This window comes from Prunus mume, linkage group LG5 (assembly GCF_029339155.1).
Source record: "Prunus mume cultivar Tortuosa linkage group LG5, ASM2933915v1, whole genome shotgun sequence".
NCBI lineage: Eukaryota > Viridiplantae > Streptophyta > Magnoliopsida > Rosales > Rosaceae > Prunus > Prunus mume.
Genome location: NC_142702.1, coordinates 18694710 through 18722569, shown reverse-complemented (window position 1 = coordinate 18722569; position 27860 = coordinate 18694710). Strand labels below are relative to the sequence as shown.

At 36.2% G+C, this 27860-nt stretch overlaps 4 protein-coding genes and 1 long non-coding RNA gene across 7 annotated transcripts in view; 2 read left to right on the top strand and 3 right to left on the bottom strand.

The window, feature by feature from the left end:
• Positions 1–3060: 3060 nt before the first annotated feature.
• LOC103331714 (phosphatidate cytidylyltransferase 4, chloroplastic) lies at positions 3061–8847 on the bottom strand. Its single transcript, XM_008234360.2, has 7 exons — positions 8428–8847; positions 7663–7964; positions 6618–6808; positions 6371–6495; positions 5364–5497; positions 4539–4654; positions 3061–3712 (listed from the first exon to the last, which is right to left on the bottom strand). Exons 1-7 carry the CDS (start codon positions 8695–8697, stop codon positions 3621–3623), a joined length of 1230 nt encoding a protein of 409 aa, XP_008232582.2. The 5' UTR covers positions 8698–8847; the 3' UTR covers positions 3061–3620.
• A 926-nt stretch (positions 8848–9773) lies between these two features.
• LOC103331713 (uncharacterized) lies at positions 9774–12928 on the top strand. Of its 2 annotated transcripts, XM_089051501.1 has the most exons (7): positions 9774–10279; positions 10750–10824; positions 10995–11081; positions 11225–11377; positions 11472–11532; positions 12246–12370; positions 12539–12928. In XM_089051501.1, the coding sequence occupies exons 1-7, from the start codon at positions 9890–9892 to the stop codon at positions 12605–12607; spliced, it is 960 nt and encodes a 319-aa protein (XP_088907627.1). In that variant the 5' UTR covers positions 9774–9889; the 3' UTR covers positions 12608–12928. The 2 variants fall into 2 exon arrangements, with proteins under 2 accessions (XP_088907627.1, XP_008232581.2); XM_008234359.3 differs by lacking the exon at positions 10750–10824 and having other exon boundaries at positions 9776–10279.
• A 276-nt stretch (positions 12929–13204) lies between these two features.
• Positions 13205–17340, bottom strand: LOC103331712 (vesicle-associated protein 1-2). Its single transcript, XM_089051502.1, has 8 exons — positions 17086–17340; positions 16861–16931; positions 16662–16743; positions 16439–16554; positions 16181–16342; positions 16035–16085; positions 14896–14973; positions 13205–13632 (listed from the first exon to the last, which is right to left on the bottom strand). The coding sequence occupies exons 1-8, from the start codon at positions 17135–17137 to the stop codon at positions 13522–13524; spliced, it is 723 nt and encodes a 240-aa protein (XP_088907628.1). The 5' UTR covers positions 17138–17340; the 3' UTR covers positions 13205–13521.
• Positions 17249–18161, top strand: LOC148917218 (uncharacterized). The gene is made up of 2 exons (XR_016126604.1): positions 17249–17385; positions 17725–18161. It is a non-coding gene; the product is annotated as an uncharacterized LOC148917218 (long non-coding RNA).
• The window catches only part of LOC103331711 (cytochrome P450 family protein), a 36019-nt gene continuing 26102 nt past the window's right edge, over positions 17944–27860 (bottom strand). The window contains exons 1-2 of one of the 2 annotated variants that reach the window (XM_008234356.3): positions 20187–20393; positions 17944–19263 (exon numbers count right to left, since the gene is read on the bottom strand). In XM_008234356.3, coding sequence (XP_008232578.2) covers positions 18214–19212 — 999 coding nt within the window. In that variant the 5' untranslated portion in view covers positions 19213–19263; positions 20187–20393 and the 3' untranslated portion in view covers positions 17944–18213. Of the gene's footprint in view, positions 19264–20186; positions 20394–27860 lie in introns of those variants that run through there. The other variant, XM_089051500.1, reaches the window with a different exon arrangement.

The following is a 27860-nucleotide window of genomic DNA, read 5'->3' as shown; positions in this document are numbered from 1 at the left end:
GCACTTTTGTCTTGGAGAAGCCTCCTTCTAGGAGTGAGGGGAGATTTCAGTTATTTTGAAAGAACAAAGATATGCTAAAGCTCCCCCCACCCCCTTCAAAGACATTTGGCAGCTTTTGTCCTCTTCAAAGTTCTATAAATTGGGTAGGACACTACATAAAGCCTAATTGATCATGCATTTTCAATCAATGAAAAATCCACCATCAAATCTTGAAGATGTTATTACAAAAATCACATAGAAAAACAATGAGACCCCACTAGCATAGCAGGAATTATATATCTCAATCAGCTACAATTCCTCTTCAAATGGGATTGAAATTTCTATTTGTACTACTATTTGTTCTACTATTTGTTCAATAATTTACTAGGGATCATTTTCAAGAATCATATTCCAAAACTTCCCACATTTTTCTAAATCATGTCACAGTGTGACAGTTTCAAAATCATCTTCTCTTTATTTATTTCTGCATGCATATCCCCTATACTTTCTGTGTCAATTATTTCATGCACGGCTCTCAATCGAATCTCCTCCTCAAGTTGATACTTCCTTTCCTTAGTAGCAAAGAAATGAACAGAGAGCCATTAATTAATTTGGCTAGAATGATCTTTGCCATGCAATTAAATAGGTTGTAAATGAGAAAGAAAAAAAGAATTATATAAATTAATTGCAGGCCATCTAGTGTTCGGGTTTCTTAGCTTTGCGGTAATTATGTTATAAACCACATTTTTCTAAAAGATATTTTAGTTATTGAGCAAAGTTTGGCTCCTTAAAATTAAGGTTTTTTTCTACATAATATAGAAAGATTTTTATTTATTTTTATATAAGTAAGAACAATAAAACAGAAGCAACTTAAGAAGCCAATGGCAAAACCATGTGGGCATCCAATGCAAATGGCTAAGAAAAGTAATAAAAAGAAAAGCAAAAGTTGGTATGAGGTGGAAGATGGAGTGGGGTTGGAGATACATGGAGGAGTGTGTGTGTGTGTGTGTTTTAGAAAAGTTAGGGGTTTTGTAATCAGACAATCTTATTAGCTTCTATCTCTTTTTCTCAACTTTTATAGATGCTTGCCCACCATGCATATCTCCTCCAACTCTCTCCATCTCTTTTCTTCATTGTTTTTAATTTTCTCTATCTTTCTACTTTAATTTATCTCTTTCTTGTTTTCTTATTTAGTCAGCTTAGATACAACGCATTCTTTGCATCCCACACATTTTCTTTTATGCCAAAGCCCCAAAAAGTAAGCACTCATATGATTGTCAAAAGCCATTCATGGTAGGCCCTCAAAAACAAAACACAAAACACCTCTCATCTTATTGCTCAAGTCTCTCTCTCTCTCTCTCATATTTGGTGGTGTTCTGGCTCCACCAAAAGTTTGCATGGATGAGTTGACTGCAACCTCCAATTCAGGGCCTGTGTTCTTTTTTTTTTCCCTTCTTCTATCTCCATCTTTCTATCTGTAAGGGAACCTCATCGAGCTGGGTCAACCCAACATTAATCACTTCTCATGTCTGTTTCATGCTTTATTTTATATTATATATCACATCAGCTTTGGTTTCGTTTGGTTTAGTGTTCTAAATGACCTCATAATAGACACATTATATATGTAAGTTTGCTTCTGCCATGGATGAAAGAATGTACTATTTTTCATGTAACCAATAATCTTTTTCAGTGTAAGTTTTCAGGCACCATTCAAATCCATGAACTGAAGAATAACATTTTCATGTTATTTGAACAAATTTTGTTATTTTCAAAATGTATAGACGGTCGCAAATTAATGTTATAAGAAATTCAAAATTCGAATCATCTTCTCCGTTGTAGACATAAAAAAAAAAATTCCTATATTTATTGGGAATTACATTCTTTGGTCTCAAATAGGTTATTTTTTATACCAACACCCAACATATAAGCCCAACAAACACCTGTTGGGTCACTCATATAACTTAGTGGTGGTTGGCAACTTGTCCTGCCTGATAAATAATTGGTGACAACTTTCTTCAATTATTAGGGTTCTTTCGGTTTACATGCATGATAAGATATTGACTTTCTTTTCTTTTTCTGTTATAGTTCATGCTGCACCAAAAATAAATAAATTAAAAAGAGCTGACCAGCTAAACAATTATAAGTCAATTGACATTAAACTAATTATACTGAGTGTGATGGTGGGATTTTGAGGGAAAGGGGGGCCTTGTCCTAGTAAGCCTTTAGTTTTCTATGAGGACAAATGTTGACATATTTGATGAACAAAGATATATCACTGTCATTTTTCAATTGATTAAAGATTTTATGGGTTAACAACTAGGTTAGCCAATTTATTGTACAAATACCATGAGGGTTTGAACCCAAGACCACTTGGGAGCACACCATAACCTAAGCGAATCCAACTAACACCCATCGTAACCACCGAAGTTTTCAATGATTAAGGATTGCATTTGTTCTTTTTTTTAAATATCAATGGAGATGGTTTGAATTGACAACCGATGTCAACAAATAACATTTACCGTTACCACCCAAAAAACTTATAAGTGGAAGGCAAAATAGTCTTTGAGTTAAGATCGAGAGACAATCAAATGATTATAATTTGAACTATGAGCACTCAATAGCAAGACCTTTTTTTTGTCAACACACAAAGTATGATGTTTTTCCTCAAAACCAAAATGATTTTGCCAAAATTCAAGGATTTCAAACCAACAAACACTAGCTACTTTCTTTGTAGCAAAACTCAACAGTTTCAAACCCTTAAACACTGCCACAGTTGAGTTTTGATAAGTTAAGCAGGTGTATCCCTGGAAGCAGGTGAACATTACCTTCAACTGGCAGTGAGTTTTTAATTTTTTAATTTTTACATAAATATTTTTTTTAAAGCTACATACACTGGCAGTAAGTTGGTATTCAGAGCTAAATACAGAAATTGACAGATAAAAGAAGAAGAAAAAAAATTGAAGAGGTATAATTCAAAACTTCCACAACCAACCGGCAAGCTCAAGTATTTCAACATTTCTTTGTGGGAAATAAAGAAACAAAGAAACTTGAAGAGTGAACACAAACAACAGAACAAATGGGTTTCCCCAAAGAATGATGCAACCTTTATTGACAATTAAATAGTTGTTATTATTCACTACAACAGTAGAACAAATAAGAAGAAAGTGGGACTCATCCAACATAAATATACAAAAATAAAAAATAAGACTCCCAGATAAAGGGTGAGGTGAGGAGAAAACTAGCGTCAATGGCTCAAAGCAGCTCTACTGTAGACATCAGAGATGATCATGCTACCGCTGGATTAACTGATGTCATGCAATTCAAGAAACATTGTTAAACAAGTATTCCTTTGAACGTGGATTTGGTATCAGAAGCTGGAGAAGTCAGGAAATATAATCTCAAGCCCCTTACAAGTACTGAGGAACATCTTTCTAGATCAGATTAAATTAGGACTCGGAGACATCTAGAGCTCTCTCTCTCTCTCTCTCTCTCTCTCTCTCTCTCAGATTGAATAAACGAGAGAATTCGTCCCTCCAACATGCTTGCAGCTCATGCTAACCAAAACAGCTTTGCCTCATTTTGACTTGGTAATGACCATGATTTCCTTTCTAATATCACTTCGCAATGATCAAATATGTCTATCAAACTCCATAAAGTGGCAAGAAGGTTTTGACAAAGGAGTATGCAAGTGCACCCGTGAACATGTAACTGTCCACTCTATCTAGTATTCCTCCTGCATCAAATGTCAGTTGATCACCAAAAGAAAGTTAAGAGAACTCTTGAAGAATTTCATGTTAGGTATATGATATAATGCAATATGTGTTAATATAAAATAAAAGAACAAAGATTATAAGAGTGGAATCATGGTCTGAAAGGGATCATTATTACTCGAGCAACGAAGGACAGTTGTTGAGCATTCTTATTATCATCCATTCGGGAATAACAGTTTATTGTCACACACACACATAAGTGGAGAGAGAAATTTATTCTCTAATAAGGACCTTCTTTAAGCTCTTAAAGAGGGACATGTTTCTCAACCATCACACCAATATGGAGGCCTGAGATACACAGAGTAAAATTCATCTCAATAAATCTCGGTCCCCTCATATATGGTTTAAGTTTAACAAATGCGAAACAGGTCCTCGTTTAAGGCCTTATTGGAAAATAATTACACACGCATGCACACTATACATAAGCAATCTACTGAGGACCTGAGTTGATTTCTTAACTTGAGGACTTCAACATTACTCTTTAGATCATACATGAATGATTGAAATACATTTCACCCACTTTTACCTGCTTTGCATCTCATGGGTTCATATATGATCTAATAATTCTGATGCAAATCGTCAAATTAAGTTCTCAATCCTCATTGCAACACTACCTCATGTGTGTACATGTGTGTGTGTATTCCCAATAAGAAACTTTCAAGTGAACGTTTAATAAGACAAGCATTCTTGAAATAATTTGCATCAAACAAACAGATAATGCACTTTCTCCATAACTTTTCAAAAGCGTAAGCTTTGGCACAAGATACAACCATGAGTTGAAGGTATTACCATGTCCTGGTATTAGAGACCCAGAGTCCTTTACACCCGCATCACGTTTGATCATCGATTCCGTAAGATCACCAAATACGGAGCCAAAAAAATTCAGAAACCCAAATGCTATTGCGCTGGAAACCATCCAAAAAAATACAAAATAGCACATGAAACATTTCTTAAAAACTGTAATGATTTCAAAAACTGTTAATACAGTATGCATGTTCGTCTTAAAGCAAAAAGGACTGCTCAGCACTTGGATAAATTGATAAAGAAAATTTTCATACTGCACCACACAAGCAAGTCCTAGGAACAACTACATGATATTTTGATTCAGAAGTTAATCCAAAAGGAAAATCAAACACCATCTATTGGTGCTCCTTGCACTGAAGACATAATAAATAATATATAAAAAATCCTATTCTAGGTACCAAATAATTCAAATCAAGTTTTTCCAGCATAAGTTACTATTTTCATCATTCAAGAACAATGCATAAAGCTGCAATTAACAAGAGTCCACCATGTAGTAAAACTGTCATTGCATATATGCAGGGATGATACTTTTACAACAGAGAATCATGTTAAGTTGTTAATATTGTCCAACCTGAAGCATGTCTGAGTTATAAGACCAAACATATAGTAAGAAATGACTAATTTTGTGTTTCAGGTTTACTCTTCAAGGTGCTGCCGAAGTTTAGTTCCAACTCGTAATGATTTCTTTTTCTTTTTATTTTTCAAAACAATTATAAATTATGAAAACCAAACAGTTACTCCTTAGATGAAAAAATAAAAATAAAAATTCAGAAGCAACTCTAAAGATTGCACTGGAGGAAGATGGAATACCTTAATAAAGATTTGGGCCAGCAAAATATCCTTGATAATACAACAGAAGTGGCTATACAACCGCCCAACCCTACAATAGTTCCTTCCCATGTCTTCTTTGGACTAACAGTGGTAAGGGGTGTCCTACCAAATGCCTGCATTTGGAGTACAGAGCTATATCAAGAATTTATTACAGGCATGTGACCAAATAAAGAAGATGGAGCTAAAAAACATGAACACTAGTTTCAGTGGTTCCTTGTAAGGAGACATAAAAGTCCTGACCTCTTGAAATTTATAAACCTAGACAACACAAAAAAGTAAACAAGATTGAATAACTGCTAACTAACCAACTTCACATTCATTGCCACCAAAAAAAAAAAAAAAAAAAAAAAAAAAAACCAAAAAACCAAAAAACCAAAAAAACCAAAAAAAACAAAACAAAAAGAAGTTACTGCAATCTCCTCAGTATAGCCGGATAGGAAAAAAGAAAAAAAAAATTCCAATAAGTTTCAGACAGACTGAGGCACATGTTAACAATCTAAAATTTGATTTATAAGAGGAAAGAGCATATTAAACCCTCCCTAAACTGTTTGAAAATGGAAAGTAAAAGTTCTGAATCAAAATTTGCAGGATAAGTACCAGCAGTAGCACATATATAACCCAGGAATTTTGAAGGTTCAATTTTTAGGAACTTTCATGGTTTAACTTGGATTTTGCACACCAATCAAAAGAAAAAAAAAAAAAACTTGGATTGCACACTGCGCCAGCATATCTATAATAACTGCAATGGTGACAGTCCAATTAGGAGCCATCTGTTGGGAGTGCTCACAAAACCCATCCTGAAGCCTTAGTTACATGGCAGGTTCATAAGAATTGGGACTATGATACCTATCGGACAAAGTTTAAAAAAAAACTGCTCTACAAAAAGTTCATAATAAGAGAAGGTATATTCTCCAAAAAAAAAGAAAAAAAAGAAGAAGAAAGGAGAGAGTAAATGTACTGCGGAGCAATTTCAAGAGCCTAGATACCTTGCCACCCAGAAAAGCAAAAGTGTCAGCAGCAATTATGCTACTGAAAGAAATCAAGGTTGCCACAAGACCAACAGTCCAGTGAGCTTGTCCACCAAGAAGGATGGGCCATGCTGATCCAAAACCTGCCAAAGAACAAAATAATTAGGAACCAAAGGTTGACATAGAACACCAAAGTCCGTGCTCATTTTGAAAAATCCCCCTATTCTTCAATTTCCAGTATAAATATGTAAACCCAACTTCTTACTAGTGTTTAGGGCTGGTGCTGCTAGGCCACATCGAAGCTTAACCCAGAAACAAGGAAGATATCCACAGTAAAATAGCCCAAACATTGTGCTACTAAGCTGTGCAAAGCGAGGATTTCCTCTCTGTAAAAGCAATGCCATAGCAACAAAAAAGGCAGCAGATGTCACGGAAACATCAATTTGACCGCGATACCTGCCCACGCATCAGAAGTTCTAATCAGAGATCATTATTGACCACACATCCAAAAACGAACTTCATGCCTATACAAAATTTGATAAAAGAAAGAGAGAGAAAAAGGTCGTTTGCATACATTTCAAACCAAAAGAAACCAAAATTCTACGATTAAATAGTACATTATTAAGACAAAACTGTTTTTTTTTTCTTCCAAATGAAACATATTTGAAAACAAGATGAATGAAAAAGCATCAGCATAGACACTCAAATAAGGCAGTGAATAAATATTTGATGCAGGTTGAATTCTCAAAATTCCTAAACCCATCCCAAACATATCTGTAAAATGTAAGTTTAAGTAGCATAAGGAGTTAAACTGAACAAGAAATGAACAGCTCAACCGTGAAAAGCAGATATAGATTTTCTACAGCTCTTTAGTTGGAAGAACCAGAAACAAGGTTAAGGCTTTTTGCCTTACATGAGCATAATGAATACTTTCCACAACCACATCCAGATTGATTGAAGTGTCAATCCTAGGATTTCAATGTAATACACATGAATCATATCCCTTATCTTTTTCAACAGGAGGGTGCAATGATAAAATGGAAGGTACAGACACCTAAAATTGGTCCTCACCAGATTCACTATCTTACATATTGGAATTTTACTCTTTGGTCCAATTTTCTTAACACTGAGTACAGGAACATGATTTCTATAACAAATGAAAATTATAAGGAATCTGGATATAACTACACTTTTATTTCCAGCTTCCAACTGAATTTGCATGTTTTCAAATGGAAATAACAGTAAGCATATTATCAAAAAATTCTGGGCCGCAGTCCCACAAAATATTTGAGACACGTTACCAATCTTACAAGGTAACTAGGGACATGAGAGCACAAATAACAGAGCAAACTCGTGACACAAATCGAGGTGGAGGTGTCATCCCTGCAGTAATTCCATGACTCCTAACCAATTCAAAATACTCGCGTGCGCCAACAAAAACAGCAGCTGCCACAGCTGCTGTGAATACCCATCCTCCAGCCAACACGACAATGCCTACAGATAACCCAATTCCGAGTCCAAAAAAAATTCTTTTCTTTAACTGACTGGCTTTCTGTTGATGCTCTGAGACCGCATCCTCATTCATTGACAATTTATGGCCTTTGTGGACTTCCTACAACATACCCATTTCAGTACATTGCTTCAATAAAAACATGCAACCTCTAAAAAAAGAATATAAATTTCGAAGTAAAATTCAATCAAGCATACTGCCCCTTAAAAAACTTCACATTTGTAACATTACCCGTGAAACGATTTCAAGACCCTTTGAAATTATTAGCATGCATTGCCTTAATACCATTAAACGGTCAAATTATGCCCAATTATCTCACAAACATTACCAATAATGAGTCAAAAAAAAATCCATTTTCCAAGCTTTTATATCACTATCAACACACCAAACCATTAAAGCAAGTTCCTTTTCAGCGCCAAAACCACAATTGACATTCAAATTCACCGCCACCTTCCACCGCATCACTCCCACCCTAATTTTTCAACATAATGCCATTCCCAATCACAGCCAAACCAAAATTCAGAAACAAAAAAGAATCAAAATCGTCCCTTTCTTTCTCTAGTACCTGGTGGGCATTGTCCTCGCTAAGCCGTTCCGGCTTGGCTCGAGCCGAGACTGCGATTAGCCGGCGGCTAGCCAAAGCTCCATTTCGGCCAAGCCCCAGCGCACGTCTATTTCCGTCGAACAAGAGATCCAGATGACCCAATTTTGCGCGCGGACGAGTGAGAACTAGGGTTTTGGAGGGCGAGGGGCGGCAGGGACAAGAGCAACGAGAGGAAAGAGAGAGTGGGAATGGACTGCACCGATGGAGTTGGAAATACGACGTTGTTGCCATGATGGATTGAGGCTCACTACTTACTGGTCAGTTTTATTTAGCAAGAGGAAGAGCATGTTAATTTCTGATTCTGCTCTTGCAGTGTGTTGTATGTGCCACCGATAGAGTGGGCGGAGGTGTCGAGAGGATTTGATTGATAGTTGTTGCTTTGTTTGTTTCCATCTTTTGTTGCTTCATGTTTTTGGCCTTATTCATAAATATTCCCCAATTTTTGCTTCTAAAGGTAATCATAATTATTTTGACCAAAGAAGGTAAACCAAAGAATTTATTAAGAATAAGATTTGTTTTCTGCTAAGAGAGAAAAATTACAACACAAACCCTCTACAATAGCTTGAATTTTTTCTATCAAAATTAAAAGCTAAAATTACATGTAACGTAAAAGAGAATTATTTTATTATGTATATGAATTGTTTGTAACGAATGTCCATATTTTGTTTGAGCATCAATTATGAAGTTAACCTCTTGGATTTGGAATATGTCAGAATTGGAATGAATCAAATTATTGAGAGATAAAATGAGTGTTCTAAATGTACTGTCTAATTGCCCAAAGAATATGACATGAGCCCTTTGACACAATCAATTGAACTTGGCTTTGTTATGTGGGTTAATGCTTTTCTTCTTGTAATATTTGTGTTTATTGTACTATGATTCGATGTTAAGGACTTTTTTTTTTTTTTTTTTGGGTGAAAAAAAAGTTAGGGGAGATTGACTACTCTCACCACCAGACCATAACAGACTCACAACCTAGAGCCGGAATGACTTATCAACAAGAATTGATGGCAGTGGAACTCGAATATTGATTGAGCTATATAGAAGGACTTTACCAACTGAATCAACCCTAGTTGGCGATGTTACGGACTTTTAAATACAAGTTATGTCAACAAATGACTCTTCCATATGTCAAAGAAAACTTTATATCGTAAATTGAATTATAATTGGGAAAATTTCTCAGAGTTAAATAGTCGGTAGAAAAGTACGGCAAAATACAATAATATTGGTGATAATCAATAACAAAATATTGGACCAACAGCGACAACGATTTAATTCAAGCTTCGCCCCGAACTTTTGAACGACGTGTCGTTATACATGTTTGTGAGGGCCGCGAAACCTATTCTTCTTCTGGCGGTTGAGACCGCGCATAGCGAATTTGCCAGAATCTGATAATCTCACAGCTCCATTCTCATAATCCAAAATGCCCGAACACGATCCCTCAGACTCGGAACACGAAGGAACCTCCGAGAACTCAAGCTCAGAGTCAGAGGAGGCGGGAAAGCCCAGCAATGGCCAAAAAGACCGAGTGGGATCATCAGTCTCAGAGTACGAGAAGCAGAGGCTATCGAGAATTGCAGAAAACAGGGCAAGAATGGAGGCTCTAGGTCTGCCTAAAATTGCTTCTTCCGTAATGGGTTCGGGCCAGAATGGGAAGAGAAAGAACAAGAAGGTGCAGAAGGGGAAAGCCAAGGTCTTTGAGGACGATGAAGAGTATAGGCCTGAAGAGGAGGAATCTTGTTCATATTCTAGCCAGGAGGATGATGACGATGATTATTTGGGTGAAAAAACATCTGGGTCACGCAGAAAAAAGGTTAGTTCGTGTTCTGTGTACGTCTGTGTGTCTCGAGATTTTACTGTATGAATTGGTGAATTGGTATACTTTATCTTTGTTTCTGTTTGGCTTTTTCTTTGGTGAGATATGCGTTATGTATAAAAAATAAAGTTTTTTTTTTTTTCCAGATACAACAATGCATACGTGTGGAAAGAATGAATATACGTTTTATGATAGTTGTCATTTATTGATACTTCAACTATGGATATGGATAGAGGAGTTTCATAATTGAAATCAAATATAAAAAAGGAACATGCGAAATTGACAGTGTAAGTTGTAACTTAGGGACATTAGATTTTTCACCAAGTAAGGAGAGTTATGTGAAGTTCTTAAACAATGGGGGAGATTATCATGTTTTCTTGACTAACCTTTGAATTTGAAACCAATTTAGTGGATTGATCCCTTAGAAGACTATGAACTAAAGTTGCTAGCCTGGTGGAGCCATGCAGTGCACAGGTGGATCTAGATTGGGTGCATTCGGGATTCTGCATGAGAGTTTTATAATAGTGATAGTTGATTTAAAGGTAAACAAAGCTTATATGTACGAATTGAGAAGATAAGACGTTCTAATTTGACACCTTGGATTGGTCAGCAAGTTTTCTCATTATATAGAAAGACATGTGCTATGGCATGACCTCTACTAGTTGGCTGACTTTTTAAATTCTTTCTTTGCTGAATCTCTATCCTGGTGAAGAATAAAGGTTCAAAATCTAAGAAGGCTCTTCCCCGAAGTATTTTGAGTAACAAAGATTGCATCGATGATGATGAGGTGTTGAAGCAGGTATGTTTCAGTATCTTGTTAAACACAAATAATTTCTCATTGCCCAGTGTAGATTAATAGTGTGACCCTTAACCAACTGCTATGATACTGGTCCTAGGTGATTATTCAGACAACCATACTCATCCATTTGCATTCATATGCAGGCAATTGCTATGTCATTACAAGGGTCGGTAGAAGTTTCAGCTGTGGCACATAGTGGGCCTTTACAGCGCTCTAATGTGCATAATGCTAAGGTTAACGAAAGAAAGGGAAACAATCAGATTCCGGAAGATACAGGGAGGAAGAGGAAGAAATCGGTTTGTTATCTTAAGCAGAGATGTTTCTCCTTTCTCCTTTTGTTCTTAGCTGACTCTCCCATTTTGGTGGTTTTCTTTGATTTGTGTTTGGCAGTTTGCTAGTCGGCTGCAGATGACAGAGGATGAGTTGGTTTTGCACTTCTTCCAGTTTGATGGTAAATTCTATTATCTTTGTCTTGTAGAGACTAGAGGGGGGAAGGGGGGATTAGGCGATGCTTATTTACTCTCGAAGTGGGTGTATTAAGGATAGACGATGCACTGTTGCTCATCATCCCTTTCTTTATGTTTACTAATGGTAATACCCTACATGAAGCACAATTCGCACTAGTTAACATAGATCTCACTGCATCTTTAAAAAAAATTCATGGTTTGAGAACAGAAGCACCCCAAAAGCGATAAATAAGGTTGGTTATGAAGCTAATAGTACAAAGAAATGGTCAACAATAACAGGATACTAGATCTGGTTTTGTCTGGTCATTTGCTGATAATTATAGCTCCCACCGCATGCTATATACATTTGAGTAGTTATCTGGTTTAATGCCGTCTTCAGAAGAATATATTTCTATTAGCTTAACTCTTGCTTGGTTGATGTTTGACTTTGTGAAGAAAGCTTTTAACCGCTTGCATTTGAGACTTCTCCGATGAGCATGTTTAAAGAAAACCCATTGCTACATTGGATAGCGCACATCAGTTTTTGGTTTCATGTTCTCTTATGTCTTACTATGAAACTTGTGGCACATTCTCTTAGTTTATATATGTTTCCTACTCAAATTTCATATGCTTTTGAGTAGTACGGTCAACTCTTACCAAGCCAGAGTAGAAATATGCACAAGTGTTCTTAACCCTGGTCATTGCTCCTGGCATGCAGAGAACTGCAATGGAGGACTTTCTCTACGGGATTTACAAAGAGTAGCAACTGCTCATGATTTTATGTGGACTGATAAGGAGTTGGCTGACATGATTTGCTGTTTTGATAGTGATGGTGATGGGAAGGTCAGTTCCTGCTGCTCTGAATGTTTAAGCAACTTTTTTGTTTCCCTTTAACATCTCTACTTATTTTAACTGTTTTTTTCTTCCTTTCATTGAATTGAATTGAAAAGAATTAAGTATTTTTCTAGGCTGATAAATGTAGTTTTGGATATGATTTGCAATGCATTGCAGCTGAGTTTGGATGAGTTTCGGAAGATTGTTGTTCGTTGCAACATGATAAAAGAGCCTGAACAGGCTTGATGGGTTGAAAGCGATTTTGAACGGAAAAGAATGTTTTAAATTTCAGAGAATTAGAAGGTACATAATATCTTTGAAGGTTGGAAGCAGATGTAAGATGATACCGGAATCTATTTCGGTTTATGCATGTTGATACACAAACAGGAGGGCAAAAACGAGGTGAGGATTTTTTCAAGAACGGGAAGGGTGGTGCTTACTGTTTTAACTTCAGGGTGTGTGCTTTGGCTGGAAACTGAAAATTATAACTTGCATTAACTCATTTAACTAATTATGATAGAATTTGCTTGGCGGAATGAGATTTTAGGAATCTCGTTCCCATTTCAATTTGTTTTGACTATATTACGCGTAGAAATTGTGCTATAGGGCACAAATATGCCATTATCATCCACCCATTTCCTTCTCTAGCAAGTTCTTAGGTTAAAAACTAAAGAATGAGAAAAGGGATAGAAAACCTATCCTGTCCGATGTTTGCACCTACCAAGCATGAAAATGACATGTTACCCCATTCACAAGTATAAAATCTGCAAAACAATACCTAAACACGTTGTTTCAGACCGCATTAAAATCAACTCTTCAATTCCGATTATCTCACAACACTAGTCAACCCATAACAATTATTTCATTGGGGGAAAGAAACACAAACAATGTTCACGGAGGTGATCACACAAAGGAAAACTTTCAATTTCCATTGTCAATTACAAAACCCGCTTAAACAAGTTACCTTGGTGTCGACACCAGCTAATACAACGACCCAAAGTTCCCTCTAATAGTCGCACATTTCACAACGTTCTCTACTGTCAATACAGATTGGTAATACGATAAGCAACGGTTACTGCTAATCAATCACGCATTCAATTTCTGGTGGTTTTTCTCCTTCCTGTTTTTACATTTCATTGTCCAGCAAAGGGAGTGCCTGGTCATGTCTTCTTCAGAAGGTACCCCAAAATAATGCCAATCAAGCCAACTAGAACAACATATATAAATGGGATGCCACTACTGCTTCTGTTGGCCCCGCGCTTCAAAAGATCCTGCAAATGATAATCTTTTAGTTAGATCGTCTCTCTGGAAAGCTACTATAAATTTCTGTAATTGAAACCATAACTATTTATCAAGAATGAAAATTGAAAAAGTTATTAAACACGGCTAAAAACAGTGTTAATATGCCTTGTTCTATGTGCTTATTAACTATATTACTGCAGCTGTATATAAGTAGAAATTCTTAAAATTCAAATATATTGTTTCTAATCCCATCCCCCTTCTTTTATTCTAATAACAGCCACAAAGAAAAATGTGGCAGCATATTAAGACATAATAAGGAAATTATAATACATTAAACACTTTGAAATGGTCAGTACTTAAACTACCACAAAGTCATTAACTAAGCTTTTACTTTAATCGCATCTTCTCTTTATCATGGATTCCATGATAAGAGAAAGTCCAATAATCACCTGGTGGAAAGGAAATCAGTGTGGTTTAGGTATTAACTATTTTGAAATTATGGGCATTTATGTTATGAAGAGGACTTCATTATGCAAGAGGCTACCCCAGTTCCAAAAGGCATACTTAGGCAATGACTAAATCAGATGGTTGCAATAAAATCATGGGAGGAATTTTCCAGTGGTATAATCCAGAGGTGATTAAAACAGCCAGATTTTTTATTATTGGAAAAATACGAAGTTAAGCCTGACATTAGCCCACACCCAACCATTCACCTCACAAGGCCCAAATATGAAATAGCATTTAAAAAGTCTCATGCAGATGAATCACTTTTCACAATGTTCCCTTTTCCTTCTATAGCACACAATTCGACAATCTTGTCTTCACCTTCACCAAGATGCTCAATTCTATACACAGATTTGTAACACAGCTTAAACGTGCATGGGTGTCATGTCATTGTGGTTATGTTGTCATGAATGGTGGTTCCAAGAATCATCATATACTGTCAGATAAGATTTGACAAAATAGCCATGGTAAAAAAATTATATTTTCGGTTCGTTGCCAAAACTTTAAACAAATAGGCCATTTAATGAAGAATGAAGCTTTCTAGATTTCAATAAGCGTTTCAGATCATAATCAGCCAAGAATCTAAATATCATTATTAACACAGTTACACAGCTCGTTTAGCTCAAGTCAGTAGTTCTCATGAGCATTTCAAATCATGAAAACTTCTAAAGATATGCATCCATCAAGAGAGGGCCAACAAAGTAGAAAACAAACACCAACAGGTTTGATACGAGCCTCAAATATATATCAACTATACATTAGAACGATTGAAATAAAATGTCCCTCACCAGTTCTTGCTGAAGCCTGTTATTTTGCTGAATAGCAGAATTTTTCTCCTCAGTCAGCCTCACAATTAGTGTCCTGGTCTGCAATTACAAAAATTACTCAATAAATTAATTACCATGTACCACCATCAATATTGCAGCAACCCCACAAGTTCATTCAATGATAAGAAACATCCTCCACCATTAAAAAGTACACCATGCCAATGCTTGGAAGAAGGATAAACAAGGATATAATTGGCAACGAAAATTCAGCATGGTCACCAGCAGTGACTCTAAATGACAAACTTGAAGTGGATAATCCAGTTGAAATGATGCTTAAGCTCACTATACGGTATTGTCAAAAGGACATTTTCAAAAGTGAAATTTCTCAAACTACACCAACACAAGGCTTACAAACTATACTGGAGTCCCATGCTCCACAAAAATCTGAACTGAGGGAGGGACTCATAATTGAAGAATGGTAACTTCGAAATAGTGCCTTTATGAACAACAGAATCTAAGGAAGGCAAGCAAGGCAGTTCTCTCTGTTGCTATAGCCCAAAATATCTGAACAACAACTTCAAAAGATACAACTAACCTTGATCTTAGACACATAAGTAAGCACAGCCTAGAGTCCCCAATTGGAAACATAAAGCAGACGCCCTCAGGTCTGCCAGGTCATTAAAATGCTTTTCCATGATGATCAAAGGCAGTTTAAATTCTGAAATTGGGAGTTCCAAGAATAGCTCAAGTTCTTATGGATGGTTAACATGAAAGGTAGCACACTTGGATAGGGTTATAAGTTTGAAATTTAGTCTTGGCTAATGAATTTATGGAGTGAAGCATTTTATTTTTATTTTATTTTAAATAAAACCAATAGTCTAAACTACTCTAATTTAATCCATCTACAGGGAGGGGGATTCAAACTGGGGTGCAAGGGGGCGGGCTCACTACGCTGGCCAACTGGCCTAATCCATGTCTATTAAGTGAAGCATTTTATTAGTTGAATTGTACTAAAAAAAACAAATGCAACTATAAATCATGCAAAAACAACCAACATTTATTAAAAATTATAATTTCCTCCAAACAAACTTCAAGTGACAACCATACAACCTGCAAAGTTCAAGACTTAATATTCCACATAGTTTAAAATAAAAATATACCTCGGATGAGTTATCTTGAGGCTCATGTTGCTCGGCAAAAGCTCTTGAAGCCTGAAACCAAAATTACATAGACAACATATTCTATTACAGTTAAAGGGAAACATAAATTGTTTTCTTTCTTTTACGATCTATCAAGAAGTACTCACAGCTTTAAACTCAGAAGCTATTGCACTCCCGTTGTCCACTGAAGCCCTGGGTGACGAACCTTCCTCTGAACCTTCATGAACCGGAGATGGTGGCCGAGGCGGAGCAACATAGAGAACCCTCAACTTACACTCTTCAACATTATGCCCCGACTCCTTACTGAACTGAAATGAACAAACACAAAAATCCAGTTGCACACACATCTTGCTAAGTAAACAATTAAACTCATACACAAAACCACTTAGAAGTCATGTGACTACCATCTCTGGAGTGATATCCTTCGGGGTAGCCCCGGGGCCAGCAACTACGCTCTGAAGAAGGAACTTGTCCTTGCATTGCATATCCGAAGGTGCTTCCTTTTGTGCTTGCATTGTTACTAAACCCACATATAAATTTAACATGTTAGCACATAGGGATATCAAAATTAAGCACAGAACTAACCATAAAGCGAAACCAATTTGGCATGAAATATAGTGTGTGTACCTATAACATCACATGTAGACCTTGGGGACACAACCCCAGTGTTGGGTCTAACACAATACTTTTTGGGATTTGTTGTCTTTACCTAAAACACCAACCAATAAGACCAAAATCAAGATTACAAATCTCTAACAGGCAAAATTGAACAAACCCACAATTCAAATGGTCTGCTGAAGAAAAAAAAAAGAGTGAAATTGACTACCTTGAAAGCTATATAGCTATCGGTCTTATTGGAGAGAAGTAGAGAGCAAGAGATCTGCTTCCTCAATTCAACTGTTTGCTCAAATCAAAAGAATCAAAACCAAAGAAAAAGATAAAAGGAAAAATCAGAAACAGTGAAAACAGAGAAAACAGAGAAAACAAAAAACTCCGGATCTGAAAGCAAAAGAGAAACAGTTTAAGAGAGTTAAGTTTGGAGAAAGCTTACAAGGGAATTGGAGCTCTTGGGGTTCGATGCTGAGAAGCTCGCCGGTGCTCATATTTGAAGCGATCGGAGAAGACAGAGAGACTGGTGGTTTTACAGCGGAGATGAGCGGTTTTCCAGTGACGGAAAATGGATGAGACCGAGAGAGATTCAAATGATTTGAAGAGTAGTTTCCGAGAAATGGAAAGAGTGAGAGAAAGAGATGCGAAGAAACAACGTGGGACTGTTGCCTTGTCTCTCTTTCGCCTCGGGTTTTGGTTTGTGACGTTCCTTCGGTTCGTATCAAGCGGTTTACTATTGAAGGTTGGAGGCTATATTTGTCTTTTTCTTATTCCTCCATTAACAAAATATTGTTTTTGTGTTTACATCCAAAATTCACTCTTTACATTCATTTTATTATGGTTTATTTATTTATTTATTAACAGAGAGAGAAATTTAAACTTGAAACATTCCGGTTAATGCTTTGAACCACTTTAGCTACAACTCCTTACATAAAAGAGACAGCTACAATAAAGCCAATTAGATTAAATTAAAATAATCTACGGCGAAGAGAATTTTCAATTAGATTAAATTAATTTAACCTACAATAAGGAGAATTCGAACTTAGGTGGCATGCTCATTTCATGCCTTTTATTAATGTAGGTTGTTCAGTTCCGGCAGCTAAGGAGAGAAGCTATCAGATGATGCTTGCGGAAGTGACGTTTTATAAAGACATATTCAATGACTCAAGTACGGGGATCTAGTAAATTTGGTTGACTTTGCCACTAGAGACTCTTCCCATAGAAACAGAATCCTAAAGTTTCCTGCTAGCAAATATTACATGCTGAAATTTATTTTTCTGGGGACATAACATAATGCACATAGACAATATAAATGTACAGTTGCATTGCTAAAGATCACTTTAAGGTCACAACAAGAAAATTGAGATCTTTACAGACTGAGACAAAAAGGACCTGTACTGCATGACATGACAGTTCTTTGTAGCTCATAGATACATCACCTGTGCATATTGATATGAACAAAGCAAATAATAGCGTCACTAAACCACATATTCCTTGAACTATAAAACAAAACAAATATTTAAAGCCAGCGTCGATTTCATTTTTCTTTTCCAAGCTAGGGTATATATCACTAGTCATCATCAGAAGGCCGCTGTTGCTGATGACGAGTTCGAGAAGTAAAGCCTGCATACCAAGCAACTCTCATCAGCTGCATGCTAAGAATTAGCACCCACCAGGACACCAGTCCCCTAATTGTATGCATCATCCATGCTGGTGCACTGAGCTCAGTTCCAAGCTTCAATCCCCTCATCAGCTGCAACAGCCGGTAAGCCTCGTACACTACAGGGGTCACCAGCCAAACTGGTGACTGCCAATGCCAAGTCAGCATCTCAGTCAGTATCTGTACTGAAATAAGCAGAAGGTAGGGACCCAATAGAACTGAAAATGAGATCAAAGGCAGCTGGGGTTGGAGGAAACCCTTTTGGGATCCAAAAGCCATCATCAGGGGAATGATAAATCCAGTCACAGTTGCAACCATATTCCAAAACTGGTAGCTAAAGGGAGGCTTGCTTTTGCAGGCTTGTTCTGGGAGTTTGGGACGAGCACAAGAATCAGCCATGAGGAGAAAAAGGGTTGCACCAAGATTAAATATGCAATCAAGTCCGACCAAGGAAAGCAGGCTGGCTATGTTGGGGCCAAGGAATATGGACGATAGCGGTAGCCACAAAGTTGGCACCATGCCAGTGATGAGGAGAAGAGAAGGGCCCAAGAGCCACATTGGCCATTTGAGGAACTGAACCTCTGGTCTTGTCTGATTACTTGCATCAATACGCTTTTCACTGTTGGTTTCTTGTGCTTCATCAGTGCTAACTGAAGAAAGGGTTTCAAATATGTTGGTGGTTTTATTTAAGATGCTGTCATCAGCACTCTCGGTGGGGGTGTATGTGGCAGATGAGGGCTCCCAGCGAGTCAGTTTTATGCAGCGAACAGGGGAATGTTTCATCTGAATGTGAGACAGAGTGTGTAAATGTACTGCATGTGAGGTTTTCAACACCTTCTGCATTGGGGAGCGGACTCTGGGCACTGAATTGGTAGACATCATGAATGGAGGTTGAACTAAACATGCCATTCTTTAATTACAAGTCGAGTATAACTTTGATTAGGGCCTATGCTTTGCACTCTGAAACATATGAACATAAAATTAAAAGAAAGAGAAATAGTAGAAAGCACAAGACTTAGAAAAAAGATAATGGCCTCTGGGTTCATGAATCATATAGTTTATTCCTATAACGCAAGAAAAGTCCATATCATAACCTTAAAAGTAGACCAATGAACATATGAACTTTCAAACGTCATGTGCAAAGGCTAAGCATAAGAATCCCTTATGGATCGATATATAATTTGCAAGCATATGCTGAAATCATCTTTACTACTGCCTTTTGACATCAAGGTTCCTCAAACAGCTCAAAGGGGTAGTTGTACCACAACTTGCAAAATTCGCCTCACCAAATCTCCTCAATTTAGGGATGCAATATTTACAACAGTGAACTGGTTTTCACTATTCCGGGGCATCAAAATGCCCCTTCTAACATGGAACACCCAACCAAAGTGACTAAACTGGATATTTTGTAACCCATCTAGACCCAACTTGTTCATACTAAGTTACCAACAATCACCAAGCACCACTCTTTTTTTGGGGAGTTAAATTTAAGATCAAACTTTTAGTGAAGACCCTCTGGTCTGGTTCATTAGAGAACAACAAATTCTCATACAACTCAGAAACTTAACACTCCCACAAGAAGGTGTGCTTCAGATTTAAATTGCCAACAATAGGACCCTATGAGCAACAAAACCAAATTTTTGTTCAAAGATTCAGTCTTTCACAGAACCATTAAATTAGAAAGAAAAAAAAAAAAAAAAAAAAAAAACCCTTTTCTTAAAAATCTATTGCCATCCAAGTACTCATGTTTTCTCTTAAAAAAAATTTTGATTTATTACATTTTATTTTCATTTCCCACACTTTCCCAGCAAGCAAACAGAACACAAAACAAACATGAAGGAAGAAACAGAGAATTGAAAATTAGGGGTCAAAATTACGTTTACCTGATTGACGATAGTCCTTTCCTTCAGTCAATCTGGGAATCAATCTCACGGTCTACGACGTCGTCGGAACGTATAGCGTTGCGACGATGACGACGCTGCTGAAACCGGACGGCTAGAACCGGGTTAAAAAAAAAAAAGATGGCGGTTTTGTCGTGCAGTGTATTGGGCCTTACTCGGCCTTCTTTTATTTTTTCGACAAAAGAGAAAACTCAAGCTCAAGCAAAATTATATTTGCGAAGAGGGGAAAAAGCCAAAAACTATTTGTTTCCTTCCTTTCCCAATTTTTTCTGATTTTGATTGTCTTTTTCTTTTTGGTTTTGTTTTTTAGGTTTTTTAGGTTTTAGACATAAAAAATTTACTTTAAAAAAAAATTTTTTAAATCAAAATGTATTGAATTAAATCTAAAAATAAATAAGTTTTGTCATTTTCTTCTTTTAAAATTTTTCTATATCATTTCTTTTTCCAAAATGTCCCTTGTTTTTTTTGTGGTGTGGGGTCCAGATTTAGACCAGATAGAGATTGATTGAAAAACTATATGTATATGATATTTATGACTCGTGTTGTGTGAGGATTTATTTTCAATTTCAGCTTCAAGTATTGATGTGTCATATTGACCAACGCACATGTTTCACTTTCCTGCGACACATCTGACTTAGTATGTGTAGTATCTCGTTGGACAACTACGATGTCGATGTTGTTTTCCATAGAAAATGTGTATCTTGAGTTTGAGTGATAGAATATGTGTATGGATGAAGGAGCTTACAAATTGCAAGCAAAGATCAAGCAAAGATCGACTCCTGCTCAAGAAAGTCATAAGGGTCGAATTTAATTAGTGAGTTGAGCTTGGAGTTAATTGTTATAAATTTTTATGTACAACAATATAGACCAAGAGCTTCAATTTTAGGATCCCGCAATTGCAAAAACATTATATGTGAATTTTGGAATTCTACAATTTCAATTTCTATGTTAATAAATAATGTTCATATTGTAAGAAAAGTACACACATGTTTTTCTCGAATTACTCAGTAATACATTTCAAACATGAGAACAATATACATTTTAAGTTATCCTTTAAGAGTTTGAAGTTGTTTGGTCATCTAAAATGTGCAAAACAAACACAATTCTTTACATAAAAATGAAACGAAGATATGGATAAGTAGTTTCATGGTTCAATTAATTTGTTGCAAAGATTATCCTTGAAAGATGACTTAAAAGTTGAACGTTTTCTATCATTGATATTTAGTCCAGCAATAAGATGGATTTAGTTGAACTTTAGGTGCATGACTAATTGGTGGCCATTGATGTATGTGTGCTACATTATGAGAACCATATGCATTTACGAATAGAAATCACCTCCACACGTGGGTGACTCACCGCTACAACCCTCTATAAATGAAAAAAGAAAATAAAAAGAGGTTGGATTGAATGATGCCTAGCTTGTAATTGGGTTGGGCTTACAAAAGTTTTTGCCAAAGATACAAGCCCAATGATGACATAGTATATGAGAACAAAAAATTATTGAATAATGATTATAGATAATCCATTTAGATTACCATGGTCACCATAGGTATAATTTTTTTTAAATAATAAATAAAAATTGACCAATAGTGTATATTGAACTTATGGTAAAAACTCCAATGATTATTAAAATTTTAGTATTCAATAATTGCTCAGGATTGAAGCATAACTCACATACTCATTTTACATGTTTACACTTAGAAATACTAACGTGGTTAGTAGAGTATAACTCAATTGGTTGAGCTCTTCCACCTCCTGAATATTTTGTGTAAATGTCACACCCCAAATTTTTTTTTTGGAATGTGAGGTAAAAGAAAAATTCAAACTACAAATTTAAATATCAAGAAACATGAAGATTAAACATAAACTTCTATTTAAACCAAAGTAATTTACATTGTAATTTTACAAGCAAAATAACAAGAAAGTAACAAACTTTCAACAAAACATTCCAAACTATCCACAACTCGTTCTTCTTGTTTCCTCGTCACAAACTAAACTTCAGATTCAAAACCTGCAATAGATTCAATAAGGGGTGAGCACTACATGCTCAGTAAGCGTCCTATGTCTTATGTGATTAATGAGATTTATAATGTACAATTTATGCAATGCATGAATGAACTTCAATTTTTTCTCAACCCGTTAATCTATATAATAGAGTAAGCAAATCTGCATGTCTCATACCATGCATTTAACCACTGTGTTTCCTAATGCCCCATTATATAAACTAACACCCATCTCAATTATCCTATAATTCTCCTTTTACTAGTCGTCTTGTCTATACTATTGATCTCCAAGCCCAAATCACCTAATCGACAATTATACCGTCGATTTCTTAATCAAGTATGCACACGAGCTAGCATGGACTTGGTCCCTACAATGGTCAGACTCAACTACACAAGATCCTTCCCATTACCCTCTTTTCCATAATTTCTTTATCAACCCAAGAATACCAACCACCATCGACAACATATGAACATGTCAATTTTAATCAAATTATAATAATAATTGACAACATGTAAACACCCAATATCAAGGATATTCATCAAATAATATTACCAAGCATAATACAATACTTAATTAAATCAATTTATGTAAAGCTTCCCCAAGAAAAACCCCTACCTCAAATCCAAAGCTATTGTATAACTCACAGTTGTAAGTCCAAATACATCGAGTTTCTTTCAATGAATTTTTTGTTCTACACTTTCTAACATTTTCCTCTTCTTTCCTCTCTCTATTGCTTTCTATCATGCACTACCATGCATGCTGTCAAAACAAGTTAAGGAAATGGTTCCTATTTATAGTAGCAAAAGGCGGCAACTGATGGTTGATACGATTTTTACCATCCACGCATATAAGGTTAAAATCACATAAAATACTTGCAAGAATACAAGGCTATTGTAGTATAGATACTCATGCAAGGTCATTCTCCTCAATGACTATTTAGCAATTTATGTAAAAACAATTTCCAATCAACTACCCAAAATTAAAAGTTGAGAAAGATGATTATGAAATTGTTTGATACTAAAAACAAATTTTAAACAAAAACAATTACGATTGAAGGAAAGAGTTTTAAATACCAATTTATAAAAGCACTAGGGTTTCACCATCACCTAGCAATCATATGAATTTTTACCAATTACTTATGATTTGCACATGCCACTTTGAAGTTTAGGTTTTCCTAATTTATATTCTACTTGGAACCTCCAACATAGAACGTATATCCAACATGCAACCCGTCCGGACGTTCGGATCAAATCTGAACATGAAAGACTCATTATGTTTTGTGAAAACCCTATGAAAACCCATGCAACCTTTAAGACGTGGTATTCATCTTAAGTGAAATTACAATTATTATTCACAAAAAGCCAGCGTCAATTTCAAGGAACCTTCCAGCGTCAATTTCAGGGAACCTGCAATGGCCTCGACCCATTTTGAAACATATTCCACAATCACTAAAATATATTGGTTCCCATTAGAAGATGGGAATGATCCCATGAAATCAATACCCCAAACATCACATAATTCAACAATTAGGATACTTTGCTGGGGCATCTCATTCCTTATGGATTGGTTGCCGACTCTTTAACACCTACCACAAGCCTTGCACTAATTTTGTGAATCTTTAAAAATTGTTGGCCAAAATAACCCACTCTGTAAGATTTTCTCTGCTGTCATTTTCTGCCCAAAATGTTCTCCACATGCATAATGATGAACAAACTTTAAAACACTTTCCTGTTCAGCCTCAGGAATACACATGGAAACAATATGGTCTGGACAATACTTGTATAAGTAGGGCTCATCTGAGAAATATTGTTTTACATCAGATAAAAACTTCTTTTTCTGCTGAAAGGAAAAATCTAGATGCACCACACCCTTAGCCAAATAATTGACAATATTAGCAAACCAATGTGTATCCAGACGAACAACAAATAGTTGTTCATCGGGGAAACTTTCACTCAATGGTAGAGAATCTGCCTCCTTAGCTGCTAGAATAATTAATCTGGATAAATGATTAGCCACAACATTTTCACTACCCTTCTTGTCTTTAATCTCTAGGTCAAATTCCTGAAGTAAAAGAACCCAACGAATCAACCTAGGCATGTCATCCTTCTTAGACAATAAGTATTTGAATGCAGCATGATCAGTATAAACAATTACTTTAGCCCCAACCAAATAAGATCAAAATTTCTCTAGTGCGAACACAACTGCCAACAATTCATTCTCTGTAATTGCATACTTAAGCTGTGCATCATTGAGAGTACGACTTGTATAATAAATGACATGGGGAAGCTTATCTTTCTGCTGCCCTAAAACTGCCCCGACAGAATAATCTGACGCATCACACATTAGCTCAAATGGTAAACCCCAATCTGGTGCAGTAATAATGGGTGCCGAAGTTAAGAATGATTTCAACTTGTTGAACACTTCTAAACAGGCCTCATCGAAATTAAATGGTGCATCCTTAACCAATAAATTGCACAAAGGTCGGCTAATCTTGGAGAAATCCTTGATGAATCGACGATAAAAACATGCGTGTCCTAAGAAGGACCTTACACCTTTTATTGATGTAGGGGGTGACAGCTTTACAATAACTTCAATCTTTGTTTTGTCAACCTCAATGCCTTTGCTAGAAATCGAATGTCCCAAGACAATTCCCTGTTTCACCATGAAATGACACTTTTTCCCAATTTAGCACTAAATATGTCTATTGACATCTCTCAAGAACTAATGATAAATTTTGTAAGCACTGATCATATGAATCCCCAAATACAGAAAAATCATCCATAAAAACTTCCACAATATTTTCGACCAAGCCAAAAAAAACACTCATCATACAACGTTGAAATGTTGCATGTGCATTACATAATCCAGACGGCATCCTTCGATATGCAAACGTCCCAAATAGGCATGTAAAAGTTGTCTTCTCTTGGTCCTCTAAGGCAATCAGGATCTGGTTGTACTTAGAAAAACCATCCAAAAAACAATAGAAAGCCCTACCTGCCAATCTTTACAACATTTGGTTAGTGAATGGAAGGGGAAAATGGTCTTTTCTAGTTCCTGCATTTGTCTTCCTATAATCTACACACATCTGCCACCTTGTAGTTAAATATGTAGGAACCAACTCATTGTTGTCATTTTTAATCATTGTAATGCCTGTACGTTTTGGAACAACTTGTGTAGGACTCACTCATTGGCTATCCAAGATAGGATGAATCATACTTGCATCAAGTAATTTCATAACTTTTATTCTAATCACCTCTTTCATAATTGGGTTAAGGCGGGGTTGAGCACCAACTGTTGGCTTCACGCCGTCTTCCATTAAAATTATGTGCATATAGACTGTTGTGTTAATACTCTTGATGTCCGCAATTGTCCATCCCAATAAATCTTGATATTTTCTCAACACATAAAGCAATTTATCTTCTTCTGTTGGAGTTAAATCTGTTGTAATTAGAACTGGCAGTATTTCTGCAGCCCTTAAATGTGCATATTTTAAATGTGCTAGTAAAGGCTTTAGCTCCAATTTTGGTGGCTGCTGTCTGGACACTTTAAGGGGATGTTTAAGCTCCCCTAAACTCTTGTAAACATTCCTAAACTTTGGCAACAGTGTGGGCAAACTGTCCAATGCGTGAATGTACTCAAGAACATCTTTATATTCAGAATCATCCCAAGTTCCCCTTGTAAAACATGCAGCCACTGATCTATGTTTGAACTGACATAAAAACCATCTTGAACCATACTGTCTACCACGTCAATGCACATTCATTCTTGCTCTTTAGCAGGATGTTTCGCTGCCTCAAACAAATTAAACACCACATATTGGTCCTGAACCCATAAAGTCAATGTTCCAGCTTTCACAGCAATTAAAATCCTAGCTGTTGTCATAAATGGCCTCCCCAAAATAATAGGTGTTTGAAGGTCTTCGTCCATGTCTAGAACCAAAAATCTGCCGATAGATAAAGATTATCAACCTTAATAATTAGATCTTCAATAACACCTCTTGGATTAGTGATTGATGGTCAGCCAGTTGCAGTATAATTGATGTATGCTTTAAATCTCCTTGCCCCAATTGCTTGAAAACAAAAAAAAGCATCAAATTAATACTTGCCCCCAAATCAATTAAAGCACTTTAAAATTAGAATTTCCAATAGTACAAGAAATATTAAAACTCCCTTAATCTTTTTTCTTAGGTGGCAGTTTGTGTAGCAAAACTAGGCTGCACTATTCTGTCAATATGACTTTGTTCAAATTTGCAAGTTTCTTTTGCGGCTGCGAACTTTTTTCAAAAATTTGGCACATGATGAAATTTTCTTAATTGTTTCCTGCAATAGAATGTTGATTTGAACCTTGGATAATGTCTGCATAAAGTCCTTAAGTTGCTGATCCCTCGCTTTAGGAATTACACGGTTAGGATAGGGTAGCGGAGGGTCATAAACACGTTGTAAAACTTGTTTTTTGACAGTTTCGTGATCTGCTAGATTATGTTTTTCTGCAGTTTTGGCGAGTTCTCTGACTAGAAATTTTTGTATTATCCTCCACTGCTAGCTGCTCCTTTACAATGCTATTTTCACGATTATCATAGCTTTTTCCACATTGTAAAGTCCGAACAACATTGCAATCTTCACGTCCTCTTGGATTAGGCATTGTTTGACTAGGAAATTTGCCCTGTTCTCTGTCTGAAATCTGTGCAGCTAGCTGTCCAAATTGTAGCTCCAAACTTTTAATTAATGCTTCAACATTTTGAAATCTATGATTGTTGCCCTCGATGAATGATTGAGTTGTTGCTGCCAATTTAGCAAGCTGCTCATCAAAATTTAGTTTGGATGGAGCAAATGTTCTTTGTGCATGTTGGAATGGTTTTGCATAATTTTGATTGTAACCCCATTTGAAGTTAGGGTGATCCCTCCATCCTGAATTGTAATGAGTTGCATATGCATCATTCCTAGGCCTTTGATAGCTATTCATCATATTAACATGTTGCTCAACAAGGTCCAGGTAGGATTCTTTGTGCGGGCAGCCCATTATGTCGTGTGTAGCCATGCTGCAAATACTGCAAACTGTTTGTGTATTTGGTTGTTGTTGTGTAGAATTTGCAATTTGTTGTAGTAGAATATCAAACTCTGCATCAATTTTCTTTTTCATTTTTTCCATTTCTGCAGACATGTTGGGCTTCTGCTGCCCATTGCTGAGATTCTGTAGCCATCATATCAAATAATTCAAAGGCCTCTCTTGCAGATTTATTTGACAACGAACCTCCAGCTGAAGCGTTCACATGATTTTTAGATGTAGGATTAAGCTCATCAAAGAAAATATTCATTTGTGTATCTGCATCAATATTAGCATGTGGACACGTTATGTACATCTTTGTATATCTCTCCCATGCTTCATGAAACTCTTCATTAGACCTCTGTGTGAATGTCAAAATCTCCCTCTTGTAGTTCAATGTCTTGGATGCTGGATAATATTTGTTCAGGAATTTTGTGTGTAACTGTTGCCAAGTAGTAATGCTATTAGCTGGTGGAGTGAATAACCAAGTTTCTGCCTTGTCCTTCAAAGTGAAAGAAAAAGACATAACTTAATGGTTTCAATAGAAAAATCATTAATCAAAATATTTTTGTAACCTACAATAAATTTTGCAATATGTATGTTCACGAC